This window comes from Physeter macrocephalus, chromosome 2 (assembly GCF_002837175.3).
Source record: "Physeter macrocephalus isolate SW-GA chromosome 2, ASM283717v5, whole genome shotgun sequence".
Taxonomy (NCBI): Eukaryota; Metazoa; Chordata; class Mammalia; order Artiodactyla; family Physeteridae; genus Physeter; species Physeter macrocephalus.
Window position 1 is genome coordinate 70432250 of NC_041215.1, and position 16993 is coordinate 70449242.

A 16993-nucleotide genomic window follows, 5' to 3' on the forward strand; every position below is an offset into this window, starting at 1 on the left:
GTGTCTGATTTTCAAGGCAAAGTGGAATCATGAAGGGCTATTTCTTCTCTGGGAAATCCATAAGATTTAGAGCTGGTCATGGGAAATCACTGGGTCATATTATTCTGTGATAGGTTAATAACTTGGAGAAATGCTTAATTCTGGGGTTGAATGTGTAATCAAAACTGACCACAACGCATTGGTTCTTTAAAACCTTGCTACTAGTCGTGTGGCCCCAGACCAGCAGTATCAGCATCACCCAGGAGCTTATTAGAAATGCAAAATCTCAGGGCCCACCCCAGATCTGCTGATTCAAAATCAAAATCTGCATTTTAACAGAACCCAGGTGATTCATATGCACTGAAATTTGAGAAGCAGTGCTCTTAAAACAAAAAGATAAAGCAGAACATTCAGCAATTTGAGCAACCCATTCAAATCCAAATCCAAAACAATTTCAGTCATTGGCCAGTAGGCTGGCTATTCATCAGTGATGATTAGTAGAGCAAGAGCTTCTGTGTATGCAACTGTTTCTCTGCATGTCACTGTTCTGTAGGTATCTTGATCTAATGGATGACTAAAGTTCCCAACTCCGTGGGAGAATGAGGCAGAAAAGAACATTGTTAAAAGAGACCCAGCCTACGGCCCTTGGAACAAGGGAGGAGGAGGGAGAAAAGTATTCTCGTTGGCAAGGCCTTTAAGACTTTATTCCTTGGTAGTAACTGATTTGCTAGTAAATATGTCTGGTTTCTATGAAGATGGAATAAAACCATCCCTGCCCACTGATACTGTAGAAGTCAATGTAGCTGAGTCATCTGGACATGAGAAAAAGGCAGCTTAAGAAATACTAGAAGGACATAAGAGACATGATGAGTTTGTTCTCTTGACTGATTTTTGTTCCATTACTACAGACACATCAAGGCTTATGACAGTACAAGACTAAGGCTGAGCTGGCATGGTTAGAGAAAGGTAAGCATGCAAACGTGTATATAAGGGGGAAGTTGGAGAGCAGGGTACTTAGATGTTTCTCTGTAAGCCATAGCAACGCCTCCAAGGCTTGCGTAAGTGTTTATCTAACTCCCATGCAGCCTACATCTTTAGAAAGTAAAATAAATCAAGACCCTTCTCATAGAAAAAGGGCAAGAAATGGTCACTTTGCTAGGTAGAAATGTCATATTAGACATTAGATAACCTACATGATTTTTATAGAGGTCATAATTCTTGAGTTTATCTAATATCTTGAATTTCGTTTTTAAGGGGGAATGTAAAATCATTTTCATATATATAGACTATGGAACACACGCTCATTCAGCACAGGCTAGAGAGAACACTATTATGTACGATGCACAGCAAAGTTAGACACCATGTTGAGGAGAGCTGAGGTATGACCTGAGAACAGAGGTTTGATGCCTATAATGTTGCCCAGCCAAGGGGGGACCATTGCAGGGATAAGAGCATGGCTTCAGTAGATGGAATAGGAGCTGTCTTGTTATGTAATAGGTGGGAAAGGAAAGGAGGTGGAGGGTGAAGTAAAAAGACAATGGGCTGTGGATTTTCATGTGAAACCTGTTAAAGAATTAGGAATTCAGGAATTAAGGAGATATTGTCATATCTTCCAGTGAAGAATCACTGGGAAGACAGTCAAAGAAATGTGATTACTGGATTTAGAAGCCACTTTTCCCTGATGCTAAAAGTAAAAAGATGATCCAGCACACATTTGTATAAAACCACCTTTGTATATTACTTCATACGTGAGGAAAACTGGGAAAAGAGAAACTTCATTACAAAGGTTAAGAAAAAGTCTAAAACCTTAATTACAAAAATGGGTAATTATTCATCCTAACATTATCTATAATATAAAAATTTGAAAACTAGGTTTAAATCCTCAAGAAAAATTAAATGCATCTATATGATAGAACACTAGTAGTCAAACTATATATACTTAAAAATAAATTTTTAAGATTTCTATAAAGGAATGGATTACTAAATAAGTAGAGGCCTTTTACGTGAAGCATTCCACCACTTAAACCTAAAACACACAGACACACACACACACACACTTGCACATGTGTGTGCACACACGTGTGAATAGCAACAAAGGAAAACTGTATATCAGGGAAGGGAGGAAACTATGTAAGAACAGTTGGGGAAAATATGGAAAGTATCACTCCTTTGCAACTCCATATCTCCATACCACTGCCCAAATATCTAGTCTCTATCATTAGCTGTGTTCTGGGCATTTCCATTTGGATACTTCACCATCAACACAATATATCTAGAACTAAGATCAGTATCTTTCTTCTAAGATTTGATTTCTTCAAATCTCCTATTCCTGTTTATTCTATCATTTTCTATTTCTTTATTTTCCTTATGTCTTTCTCTAAGAACATTAAGTGCTTCCTCTTCTTTCATATCAACCAGTCAACAAAATCTGACTGTCATTTAATCTTACATCCATCCCCTTCTTCTCTCTCCACTGCTCATCCTAGGTTAGATCCTGTCGCCTCCACCCTTGATTACTGAAATGATCATCTAGTTAGCACTAATTAGCATCTGTGCCTCAACTCAATCAATCAATCTCTCTCCCTTCCTGCCCACTTGTCCCTTCCCCCCTGCCTCCCCTGCTCCCTTCCCCTCTCCATTTCTCTGTCTCTCTAGTTGATTTTTTAAGCTCCCTATGGCCATACTCATCTTCTTACAACATGATCATTTCACTCTCTCACTCAAAATTAAAAGATCTGTCCATGTCCTAACCTGAAGAAACTGTGAATGTGACCTGTTTTGCAAAGGGGCCTTTGCAGATGTAATTAAGCTAAGGATCTAGAGATGACATCTTCCTAGATTATCTGGGTGGGCTCTAAATCCATGACAAGTGTCCTTATCAGAGACACACAGAGAAAAGAGAAGCCTGTGTGAAGATAGAGGCAGAGACTGGAGTTAGGCAGCCACAAGCAAAGGGACACCTAGGGCCATGACTAGCCAAGACAGAAAATCCTACTAAAAATTTAAAGGATCAAATATTGAGAATGAGAAATAAATAATGAACATTTTCAGCATAAAAGAAAAATATGAATTTGCAGATTGAATGTGTATGTTAAGAATCAAGCAAGGTATATATAGCAGAATATATTTGAACATACCTAGAAATACGGCAGGAAAATGACTAAATACCAATGATGATAATAAAATTGGAAAAAGAGCCAAAGAAAAATGACAGATTACCCATAAAGAAGCAACAGTGTTGTCACTGACAAAACAGATGCATGAACATAGAATTAAACTCTCATGAAAACTCTCAAAAGTAGTTTTACTTGAAGGAAACCGATGCATTGCATAAAATGTCAAGACATAAAACACAGGCATATGGCATAGTAGGCAACAACTAGACTACATAGAAACAGACTACATAGTGCTAGTGCTAAGGGAATTACATTCATAAGTGATTATGTATGTGTGTATGAACATCTAAACAGGTATGTCTATGTAACTGTATACATAGGTATACAAAAGCAAGCCCACACATACATCCACCCCTGATCATAACATGATAACTTCCTCTAGGAATTTATAATCTAGGTGAGGAGACAAAACTAACACACACAAAGGAATTAATAAGCAGTTACAGACTCAGCTGAGTGTTACTAACTGCATCAACAGAAGTTCAGAGGTGGGCAAGGTCAGTAGTATGACCTGAGTAAAAAGAAAAGATGTGAACTCTGTCGGGCTTCAAAATCCCAGCCTTGATAAGGAGAATGGGGGTAGATTCAGAGTGGGGGAGAAATGGGCAAGGAATGTGGTACTGAAACAAGAGCATCCAGATGGTATCAAAGGATGTATATTGAAACTAGTGGGAAATAAAGCTGAATAATTAGTTTTTAAATGGATTATGGCAAATGTTTGGAATCTAAAAAAAATTACCAACTATTGACATCATGCAATAAGATAATGAATAAAACAAAGTAAAACCCATTTTAACTTACAACTTCCATATAATTCATAGCATATCATTGATATTCCAATTTACCTTTGATGTCCCTTTAGTAGAAAAATATAAACCGGATCTTCTTAAAAGGAAGTAAATCTTTTTCCAGGACTTCTTTCCCTGTTCTTTTGCATGTAAGAAGCCATGGATTTCAGGATATGTGCTTGAACTCAGAAACATCTGGAAGAAAAATCAGACACTCTCATACAGTTTCTGAACCAATGATATTGTAGTTTTACATTTCAAATAGAAATGTGCAAAATCAAACAGCATTGATACCACTTACACACCATTACAGAAATAGCGATATATATAACAGAAAATAAATCAGTCTTGTGAAAACCTGAGGCAAGTTCCAAATGAAAATATGCTCACGAAATATGTATTCTAAGTGATCAGTACTTAGTCAAACACCAAAATTACAAGCTATTTGAATGTCCATTTGAAAAGCTGAACTTTGTCTACAGAGTTAAGTCCTGATACTTTTCATCCCTGTCTATGATTTTCCTTGAGACTATAGATTGACCTATCAACTTCAACTTCATTATGGTATATGTAAGACCATGATCCGGACTTCCATTATTCAATTATTAAAGAAATTGAGCCAAGTTCACCTCCTCGATGAAGGTAAAGTAAACAATCTCTTTGTCCTCTATGGTTCTCAGTTGTGGGTGGGTATGGGCAGGTTGTGTTTTCCAAAGAGAACTGCAACAGTATCTTTCATTCCACATGCTCTTCTGCAAATGTGATCCTGCCACTGAACCAAGAGGTGAAGTTTCTCCACCGCCTTGAATCTGGGCAAGGCTTGTGACTGCTCTGACCAAAAGGATTTGGCGGGAGGGACAGGCTGCCCTTCTAACTGTAGTCCCTTAACTAGCCTGATGGCTTCCACTCCTTAACTCTTGGAAGCTAACTTTCATATAAGAAACGTGACTACCCTGAGATGGCTATGTGGTGAGAAGCTCAACACAACTGGAAAAGCCTTGGAGAATGACACACCATGTGGAGAGAGAGAGGCCAAGGAGTACCAGACACATGTAGTGAAAAGCTATCTTAAAAGAAGCGGATCCACAATCCCTTTGGGAGTCAATCTGCCTCAGAGACCCATCCAGCTAAACCCTTCCCAAATACCAACCTACAAAACTGTTGACAAAATATGAGTGGGTACTTAAACCATTAAGATTTAGAATAGTTAGTTACCCAGTGATAATTAACTGAGACAGCAGGCATGTGTTGGTCAGGAAATTGAGAATGAAAAGGAATAGCTCTGAGTGGCTGTGCTCAGCATCCTTAATAAGACAGTGGAAATGCATTAGTGTCTCACTAAAGGAAGGAAATGGAAATCCCTATGAATAAACGAATGCAAAATGTTAAAACTGAAACTAACAGAAAATATTAGCTAAAACAACGTAACATTGTTTTAAAAGGCTATTCGGGGAAATGCTGAGAGTAGATAATGTTTTTTAAGTAAATTAATAAAAAAACTTTTAATTTAATGAGCCACAGATATTAATTAATTGACATGCAAAGCAGGCAAGTAGGTTTTTTAGTCTGAGTGCTTTCCAAGTTATTAAACCAAACCAATTAAATTTTAAAAAGGAAGTCGTAGAGGTCACACTAGAAAAAGAAGGAACGTTTTAAAAAGTGGAAACATTGCCTCAGTGGAGAGAAGAGGTCAGGGGCACATGCAGGACTATCTGATTCCAAAGCTATGACTTTTCCTGTTTTTATAGTTTAACATTAAAGTAATATAACTAAATTATAGGAGAATTTGGGAAAGGAGGCTGGAGAAAAACTCCAATCCACCGCCCTGTCATAATCCAAAGGCAAAGTATAAAGAGGCATGAGAGCTAGGGGTGCTGGGGCACTGCCGCAGTGCCCTAACATTCTACAGGGTGTCTGTGACAACCTAGTAGCATATAAGTAGCTTTTTGAGAAATCCTGAGGCTAATCATATTTCTAAAATATTTTGAAGCAAAAAATGAAATATAACCTATTACAAATAAAAAGCCCATAGAAAACAAATTTGTGATACCCAATATATTTACCAGTATATTCAAATACCAGCATATTTAAAGTAACATCTATACTGGAACTATTAAAAGTTTTCTTCATTAAAGATCAGAGACTATTGAGTGGGTTCGGGGATGCCTGGGGTTTAGATCAAACAGCAACCATTATAAAGACTTTGCTCACCATTAACCTGTTAACAAGTATAGTATCGAATATGAAATAACTGAAATTTTTTATTGTAATGAAAATGTCTTGGAAAATGGTCACCTACAGCCATTGCCAGTTTGTAAGAAATGAGCTCAACAGATGCAAAACTAAGGAAATTTTAAATTAAATGACTAGTATTCTTAATTCAGCTATTTCATGTTTCAATCAAGTGTTTCCATCATGGATATTTCATTTAATTGCTAAATATTTTATCACAAATAGGATTGAGAGCATTTATTATAAAAGTTAACACTAAATATCTGTTGGTAAAATGTCTATAATTTACTAGAAATTTTGATTTTTTCGAAGACTAACATAATCTTTAAATACATCACAGAGCAAAACTCTGCAAGTTTCCTTTCATGATACACATTTTTTAAACGCTTAAAATCCTTTGACAGTTGTTCAAAACTGGGAAGAAGAATATAGTTAGGGGTCTTTATTGATTTACAGAATTCTTTATCTAGATTGTGCTCTTTTCTTTTCCTTCCTCTTCTTCTCTTTTCCAACTTTATCTCCAGCAAAAATTAACCACTCAAGGCATACCATCCAAAATCTGGACATGTATAAATATGGACCTCACTAAATAGACATTTCTCCAAAGAAGACATACAGATGGCACATGAAAAGATGCTCAACATCACTAATTATTAGGGAAATGAAAATCAAAGCTACAATGAGGTATCACCTCACACTGGTTAGAATGGCCATCATCAAAGATGTTTACAAATAATAAATGCTGGAGATCGTGTGGAGAAAAAGGAACCCTCCTACACTGTTGGTAGGAATGTAAAGTGGTACAGCCACTATAGAGAACAGTATGGAGGTTCCTCAGAAAACTAAAAATAGAGCTACCATATGATCCTGCAATCCCATTCCTGGGCATATATCTGGAGAAAACCATAACTGGAAAAGACACATGCACTCCAGTGTTCATTGCAGCACTATTTACAATAGCCAAGACATGGAAGCAACCTAAATGTCCACTGACAGATGAATGGATAAAGAAGATGTAGTATATTTATACAATGGAATATTACTTAGCCATAAAAAAATGAAATAATGCCATTTTCAGCAACATGGATGGACCTAGAGATTATCCTACTAAGTAAAGTAAGCCAGACAGAGAAAGACAAATATCATATGATATCGCTTATATTAGAATCTAAGGAAAAAACAATACAAATGAACTTATATACAAAACAGAAATAGACCCACAGACATAGAAAACAAACTTATGGTTACCAAAGGGGAAGGGGGAGGATAAATTAAGAGTTTGGGATTAATACGTACATACTACTATATATAAAATAGATAACCAACAAGGACCTACCGTATAGCTAAGAGAACTATACTCAGTATTTTGTAATAACCTATAAGGGAAAAGAATCTGAAAAAAAAATAACTCTATATGTGTGTATAACTTTATCACTTTGCAGTACACCTGAAACTAACACAACATTGTAAATCAACTATACTTCAATTTTAAAAAAGAATATTGTCAACTCTCATGAAGTAAAAAAAAAAGTATGGAAATGCAAGATAAATGAGTATATCTACTTATAAAATTAGAAAAATAAATAAGTAAATAGTAAATAAGTAAACAGTTTCCCTTCATTATTTAGTACTTACATATTTTAATGAAAATATATATTTTACCTGCAAAATCTGTGTGGGGGATATTTCACCATTGGTTTCAGTTGCAAAAGACACCATATGCTCTGGAAAAAAAAACTGACGAAAAGATACATGTTATATTATCCCAAAGCCATGCCAGAAAAGATTGAACTATGACCAACACAGTAATCTAAAGCAAAAGCTCTTTAAATCAGTGTGTTGAAAATTCACCCAAAGCACTTTAAAAAATGCCAGTCCCTGACTCTACCTGCAGGTATCTTAATGAGAAGGTAGGAGCAGGGCCCAAAGACTAGCCTAACACCCTCAGATGGTGCTGATACACAGAGATCCACGTACCTCCAGTTACAATCACTGCCCTCAGGCTGACAATGTGCTAGCTCCCATACGTCTTCCCGAGTCCTGCAACCACTCTGGCAAGTACTGAAGGACTATCAGCTCCATTTTATAAAGTCAAGGCTCATAGAAGTAAGGGATATATATACCCAAGATCACGGCCCATAGAGTAGAGGAACAGGAGTTAAACTAGAGGGCCAGGGAGCTAAAATGACAGTCTTTTCCACCTACTATCTTTCCAAACCTGTTTAATCATAAAATTCACCCAAGAAAGCTGTTTAAAAATAGGAATTCCCAGGCCTCTTTCCTGGAGTGTCTGATTCAGTAGGTCAGGGTAGGACCTGGATCCTGTTTTTTTTTTTTTTGTTTTTTTTTTTTTTTTTTGTGGTACGCGGGCCTCTCACTGCTGTGGCCTCTCCCGTTGCAGAGCACAGGCTCTGGACGCGCAGGCTCAGCGGCCATGGCTCACGGGCCCAGCCGCTCCGCGTCATGTGGGATCCTCCCGGACCAGGGCACGAACCCGTGTCCCCTGCATCGGCAGGCGGACTCTCAACCACCGCGCCACCAAGAAGCCCCCTGGATCCTGCTTTTTAACAAGCACTATCCCCTTCCCCAGGGAGTTTTGATGATCAGGCAAGTTTAGGAAAATATATGCCACTACATTTCCTTTAGGACAGGGTTTTTGAAGCGTAGTTCTATTAACGTTGGTCTAATAATGCTGTGTTGGGGGGACTGTCCTGTGCATTGCAGGACGTTTAGAGCATTCTTGGCCTCCACCCACTAGCAGCACCCCCATCCCCCCAGTATGACAACCAAAAATGTCTCCAGACATTACCACATCACCTCCCAGTTGAGAACCACTACTCTAAGTCTACAAAATGAATCTACAGCCTTGTTTAAATTAAAAAAATAAAAAATAAAACTGAGCACTAAACCCTATGTCTTTAACTATGACTTTTAATTTCTTGTTTTTAATAAAGATTCATAATAAGAAAACAGTTTCCTTTCAAATTCTAATTCTATTTAATTTTTATTAGGACTCGTATTTTCTTTGTCAAAGATCATCCCACTTTGTTTCTATTAATAAGTTCAAATAAAAGAGAGCATAAGAGGTCTTTCAGGGTTTGAAAATATTCTATTATGGTGTGTATCATATATTTTTCATAAAGTATCATTTCAATCCAATTATCCAAAACTTAGTGTAAAAATATGCTACAGCTGCAGAGTCAAAAACAATTTAAAATAATGAGCCCAGAGGCTATTCTGACTTCTCTAGATCACTAGTCTTCATTAGAATGTGACATACATTTACTTTCTTTTAAAAAGAACTATAATGAAAGTAGTATTTACTAGATAATGCACTGGTCTTTATCTCATTTCTACTTAGCTCAGTTATTGCACTGAAAACATAATAGTTTGGAACAGCAAGATGCATGTCAATCTAAACTTCTGGCTAAGTTTCAACACTCCCAACAAACATCAATCTGTTTTTCCTTTAGAATTTTTCTTATTTAATTTCCTAAATTCTGTGAAAAGAGTTAAACCATAATATTTTGGAAACTGCTTGGAGATATCTAATAATTCCCCAAATCAAATGTAGGTTTTTTTCTTAAAAAGCAAGAAAAGAAGCAATAGTTCCCCAAAACCATGTATATGAACTTCTGTGATGATGTTGGCTAATCATTGTTAGAGTAAGAAGAAGTGTGACTATAGTTTTAAAGGGCCAGAATTCTTACCTACAGTTTACCAAATAGGGATTTGTATTTTATCCATAGTGACATTTTTCTTCACATAAAATAAAATAAAATTTAACTAAACTCATTCATTTTCCATAACTATTAATGGGGATTTCACTTACCATTGGGTTTTTAAAGAATTCATATTTGGCATAATTTTTTCTAAAGTATAGCTTATTTTCTTCTTCCATTCCCCAGTTAGATAGCACTTCAATCACCAGCTCGTGGTCTTCTATTGTTCTTTCTGTAAAGAATGTTCCAGTGAGCATGTCAACAGATAGATAGATGGATGGATGGATGGATAGAAAGATAGACAGGTAGGTAGACAAATAAACATATGGACGTATATATCCATACAAATATAAAAAATATATTATGTACGTATCTTTATTAAACATAGAAAATTTCAACTCAATTCTGGAATAATCAGATTGATAAAATTTTCATTAATTTTGAATTAGTAACGTTGGTTTTTATACCAAAGCAGACTGTAACCCGAAGAGAAAAATGACATAAAATATCACAATGCACTTTTTACTAATTCTCAATCTCCTTTTATTGCTATGTAAATTATAAGTTTGATAACAAAACTGCATTAAGAATATGGGAACTATTCTTTTTCTCCAACTCATCATGGTGCCAAAATTAAAATATTTGCCTCAAGGTTGAACAATTCATCCCATTAAGAAACCTGATTTCTTGTGGCACTTTTTACTTTCAAAACTAATGTTCAGGCAAATGTAGTTTGTATTACCAATGAAGATAATTAGGCAGGGTGGGAAGGCACTTAGGAGGAAAGGCACTTAAAATGAAAAAAGCAATGGCAACTTTAAAGAGGTGAACATAACATGCAAATTTCCTATTTTAATAAGAAACTGTGATGTTCATAGCGGTACTATTCATAATAGCCCCAAACTGGAAAATACCCAAATGCCTATCAACGTGAGAATGAATAAATAAACTGTGTAAAGGACACAATGGAATATATACTACAATAACACAAACTGCATGGATGAATTCCACAAACATAATACTAAATGAAAGAAGTCAGACACAAAGAGTACATACTACATGATTCCACTTATATAAGTTCAACACAGATACAATAAATCCATGGTGTTAGAAATCAAGATAATAGGGATAGGGGGTGAGTGGGCAGGGGCATGAGGGAACCCCGGGGGGTGAGAAATATTCTGTTTCTTAATCTGGGTGTTGGATACTCAGGTAAAAACAATATCTGAAAATTCACCAAGTTGTCCACCTTTGTCCACTTATGTTAAGGTATGTCATGCTTCAATAAAAGGTTAAAGAAAAGTGACTGTGAAATTATTAATGCAAAATATGAAATGGCGAACAGCCAAATAAGAAATATAGAATCCTCTGCTTTTTTAGGTGCTTCTAGGACCTTTTGGAAAAGTATCTATGTCTCAGAAATTCACCACTCAGGAGTAATCTGTGACCTACAGCACCCAAACCCTTGAAAGTAATGTCATACTTAAATAGACGCTTATTCATCTGAAAGGGAGTTGTTGTAAGAGTGCTGAATGAATATATGAATACGAATGAGTTGGAGCTAAGTGTGTATCAGCACTCCCGGGTTCTGTTCCTAATTCAGATTGCTCTTCTTCGGTCTCATTGACTAGCTCTGGTAGCTCCTTCTCCCACCTAAGATGCAGTCCTTGGCTGGACTCTTTTTTTTTCTCTTCTCTCAACTAATTATCACTCCCTTCTTCAGCCATTATATCTGTCAAGTTCCCTGAAGTGAAATCTCCAGCTACAGTTGCTTTCACTTGCACTCCAATCCTAACTGCTAGACTTTCCACCACGTCAAACATAATCTGTCTAAAACCAAAGTTCAGTATGGTGGTCCCTCCAAATATTAAACAATTCCAGCAATTCCACTTCTGAGTTCATAACCAAAAGAAGTGAAAGCAGGGACTGGAACAGATACTTGTACATCAATGTTCATTGTAGCATCATTCACAAGAGTCAGAAAGTAAAAACATCCTAATGTCCATCAACAAATGAATGGATAAACAAAATGTAGTAAAGACATTCAGTGGAATATTTAGCCTTAAAAAGGAATGAAATTCTGACACGTTACAACATGGATGAACCTTAAAGATATTATACTATGTAAAATAAGACAGACACAAAAGAAAAAACATTATATGATTCCATTTATATGAGGTACCTAGAGCAGACAAATTCATAGAGACACAAAGTAGAATGGTGGCTGTCAAGGACCGGGGTGTGGGAAGAATGAGGAGTTATTGTTTAATGGGTTCAGGGTTTCAGTATGAGAAGATTAAAATGTTCTAGAGATGGATGGGGGTGATGGTTGTACAACAATATAAATATAAATAAATGTACATAATGCCAGTGAACTTTACCCTTAAAATGAATGAAATGATAAATTTTATGTTACATGCATTCTACCAAAATTTGTAAAAAATGTAAAAAAATGAAACAAAGTACCTTCCTTTTTCTCTCTCAAACTGCTTTTTCCTAAATTTTCCAATGTCCATTACAACTTTCTCTATGTCCACTCCAATATCCTCCAGTTGTTACCCCAGATATCAGACTCTTTGTCCGAGTGTCTCTCACCCAACCAACAACCCCCCACCCATTCCCACTATCATCATTCACATTTAGACCTTCACTTTTTCCTAACTAATCTCCAAACCTCTGTTTTTCTCATTCTTCCAATCCAACCTGGACCCTGATATCACAGGATACCTCATAAAACATTTGTATCAATGTGACCCCCACTCAAAAACTTGTCCACTTCCTACTTGTTATGAGATAAATCCATATAGTCTGGCAGTTTTAACTTATTCATTCATCTATCCATTCGACAAATATTTATTGAAGGCCTACCATGTGTCAGACAGTCATTGTGGGGCTTGGAATTTTGTAGCGAACAAGACAGTCAGAAGTCATTGCCTCATGGAGCTTCAATTCTAATGGGAAGACATGGACAATAAATCATGTAAATCATGTAAATCTTAAAAGGTGGCAATAAACACTATAGAGAAAAATGGATCAGGGAGGAGGGAAAAAGGAGGGCACAAGGGAAAGGAATCCATTTTGAACGTAAGACTACTATGAGCTGACTTACGTTTTCATTGGATCACACTGGATGCTGAGTGGATAACTGATTTCAAAAGGCTTAAGGGTAGAAACAGGAAGACCATCTAGCAGAACATTGCAACTAACAAGGGGAGATGATGTGGCCTGGCTGAGAGTGGCAGCATGTAAGAAGTAGACAGAATCTGTGTGTATTCTGAAGGTAGAGCCAACAGGATTTGTTGACAAATTGGATGTAGAGTGAAAGAGAGGGGGCAGTGAAGGAAGACACCAAGATTCTTGGCTTAAGCATTTGTAAGGACTACTGCCATTAATAAGCTAAGAAGACTGTAAGAGAAGCAGTTTGCAGGGAGATCCAGCAGTCACTGAGATATCGAGTGGGAAGTTGCATCCCTAACAATCTTTATTATCCTTACTTTTGTTTACTTCACACAACCCCAGCTGATATTTTCAATCTTATGAAGCATAGGTTCACATTATTAAATATACTATGTGCTACGCACTGTATCTGTATTTATTGCAGCCACAGTGGGAGAAAATTGCAAGGTATTAAGCAATATGTCTGCTTATTTGTTTTACCAACCTGTGTTTCACTGTACCCATCACCTATCTCTACCACTAAGGAAACAGACATGTTCTGCCCTAAAGATAAACTATACAGAGAGGAAAAAATGACAGAGATGCACTTTCTTTACTTTTGAGCTTCAAATTAGACTTTATCAATCTTTGACAAATATGATCACTTGGGGAAAATAATGGCCAGCCAATCCTCCACTGACTCATACAGGGATGCACCCTCTGTGCTCTGGGAAAGGATCTGGAATTAAAGAGTTAGTGGAGGAAAGGGTGGAGTAGAGACTGAGAGGGGACTAGATAGTAACTGGATGGTTGAGGTCACAGTGACCCTATATCCTGCCCCTTCCGGAATTAGGACCCTTTCAGGATGAGCAGTTGATGTTGATAAAATCCCAGGTAAGCTTAATGGTGGTGTGTGGTTCAAACCAAAGAGTAGCCTTAGGAGGCTTCTACCCTCAAGTAGAAGCCCTGCATCTAACATGGAGGAAAAGCAAGAGCTAAGTGCAATGTTGAGGAAGATGAGTCCATAGCATCCAAGTATGAGGAAAGAGCAATGCAGAACCAAGTCCTCCAGAAGAAGTGTGGAAGGGCTAACAGAAGACCATGAATTTAGGGGGCTTATGATACAGGCAATAAGCTTGAGAGAAATAAGAGTTTCTAGAACATGAAGAGAAGAGTTGGATAGAAGTTAGACAAATACCCTTCCTGGGACTTAAATGCCCCACCAGAGTGTTGGAAGAGTGAAAGTAGGTCTTAACCTTCAATTGAGTGTATCTTAAACCTGTATGTAACTCATTTATATAACCTGAATTGATTATTTACCCCAACAAGACGATAACAATCCGTAAAGCAAACCAGTAACAGAAGATTAAACTGTCTGCCATTAAGAGGTCAGGAGACTCAGAGTTAGAAATTAATTCAAGTTATAGAAATAAAGGAAGTTACATCTCTGCATATCTCAGTCTGAGACCTTTTTCATTATTGTATTTAATTCTTATAATATCTGCAGTAAGCTGAATATGGCCCCAAAGACATCAGGTCCTAATCTCTGGAATCTGTAAATGTTACCTTATATGGCAAAGCATTTGCAGATGTCATTAACTGAAAGATATTAAGATGAGGAGATTATCCAGGATTACAAAGGTGGGCCCTAAATCCAAGCACAAGTATGGTTTTAGGAGACAGAAGGAGATCTGACAGAGAAAGAAGAGGAAAGGGCAATGTGACCACAGAGGCAGAGACTCAAGTGATGTGGCCACAAGCCAAGGAATGATGGCAGCCACCAGAAGCTGAAAGAGGAAAGGAACAGCCTCCCCATAAAGCCCCTGGAAGGAGTGTGGCCCTGCCAACACCTTGATTTCAGCCCAGTGAAATTAATTTTGGACTTCTCACCTCCAGAACTGTTAAAGGATGACATTTCTATTGGTTTAAGCCAGCAGTAATTTGTTACAGCAGCCTTAGGAAACTAAGAGGATAACCTAAAGAGCAAATTCTATTTCCATTTTACAGATGGCAAACCTCTCAGGATTTGAATGGCTTCCACATGTTTGACCCCAAGTCTCTGCTCCTTCCTCTGCACAGCACTGCCTCTGCCTTCACTACAGTTTCCACTGGAAGGGCATACCCCGTTTATATCCTACTCATTCTTTCTGTATCAGCTCAAATCTCTTTCACATTCCTCAGTTCTCAAGATTCGATTGCCTCAAATTCTTTTATCTTGAAATGTATTCGATAACTATTTGCTAATTAATTGAAAACAAACAACCACATTTTGAGTGTAAGGGGAAAGAATTTAACAGGCAATATTTCAAATTATTATCAATCTTAACCTCACATGAAAGTAACATAAATCATTTGAATTTGGATTACATCAAAAAAGAAAATAAAACAAAGAATGGAAAAACCAAGCTGCATTTGAACAGCTATGACAAACGTGTCACAAAAAAACTAGTGTAATATGTGTAGTCACCAAAAAAGCAGCAGTCTAGTTGGGGTTTTGTTGGCTACACTCAAATAAAGCCCAGCATACCAATCTAGAATGAAAAAATAATGGATACAATATTTGCAGAAAATTTCATAGAACTATAACACCAAATATTTAAATAATGCAATTACTAGCATCAGGAAAATAGCCTGGAAATCTTAAGCAGAAAAATGTCTTCAAATAAAGCTGGCTAAAACTAGAGTAAGTGGGAAAGCAAAAGACATATTTCCCATTCCTTCAAAGAAGATTTCTGGCACTATTCAATGGAAAATTCAGAAAACATGTAAAAAGTAAAATCCAGAGGATCAAATGCAGCTACAGGTTTTCACCTCTTATACTCATCTCGTAATGGAGATAAAACTTACCTATTATAGAATCTGGCTTTTTAAAATATTAAATAATTTTTTTTACATTTATATATCACCATCCCCATTCAGATGTTCTGTCATAAATACCATCCCCCAACCAAGTCTCATTATGTTAAAGGATTAATGCTACAATAACCCAAACAGAGATTGGTTCAAGATGGCAGAGTACAAGGATGTGCTCTCACTCCCTCTTGCGAGAGCACCGGAATCACAACTAACTGCTGAACAATCATCAACAGGAAGACACTGGAACTCACCAAAAAAGATACCCCATATCCAAACACAAAGAAGAAGCCACATGAGATGGGAGGAGGGGCGCAATCACAATAAAATCAAATCCCATAACTGCTGGGTGGTGACTCACAAACTGGAGAACACTTATACCACAGAAGTCCACCCACTGGAGTGAAGGTTCTGAGCCCCATGTCAGGCTTCCCAACCTGGGGATCCGGCAACGGGAGGAGGAATTCCTAGAGAATCAGACTCTGAAGGCTAGCAGGATTTGATTGCAGGACTTCGACAGGACTTGGGGAAATAAAGACTCCACTCTTGGAGAGCACACACAAAGTAGTGTGCACATCGGGACCCAGGGGAAAGAGCAGTGACCCCATAGGAGACTGAACCAGACCTACCCGCTAGTGTTGGAGGGTCTCCTGTAGAGGCGGAGGTGGCTGTGTCTCACCGTAAGAACAAGGACACTGGCAGCAGAAGTTCTGGGAAGTACTCCTTGGCGTGAGCCCTCCCAGAGTCCACCATTAGCCCCACCAAAGAGCCCAGGTAGGCTCCAGTGTTGGGTCGCCTCAGACCAAACAAACAACAGGGAGGGAACCCAGCCCCACCGATCAGTAGACAAGCAGATTAAAATTTTAGTGAGCTCTGCCCACCAGAACAACAGCCAGCTCTATCCACCACCATCAGGAAACCAGCACAAGCCTCTTAGGTAGCCTCATCCACCAGAGGGCAGACAGCAGAAGGAAGAAGAACTACAATCCTGCAGCCTGCGGGGAAAAAACCACATTCACAGAAAGATAGACAAGATGAAAAGGCAGAGGGCTATGTACCAGATTAAGGAACAAGATAAAACCCCAGA

General features: G+C 37.7%; 1 protein-coding gene across 2 annotated transcripts in view; it reads right to left on the minus strand.

Annotated features, from left to right (window-relative positions):
• Positions 1–16993, minus strand: part of GRB14 (growth factor receptor bound protein 14) — a 131826-nt gene that overhangs the window by 17080 nt on the left and 97753 nt on the right. For both annotated transcript variants that reach the window (XM_024122282.2, XM_028478484.2), the window contains exons 4-6: positions 10008–10129; positions 7838–7912; positions 4001–4138 (exon numbers count right to left, since the gene is read on the minus strand). In XM_024122282.2, the coding sequence (XP_023978050.1) occupies positions 4001–4138; positions 7838–7912; positions 10008–10129 (335 nt within the window). The remainder of the gene's footprint in view (positions 1–4000; positions 4139–7837; positions 7913–10007; positions 10130–16993) is intronic.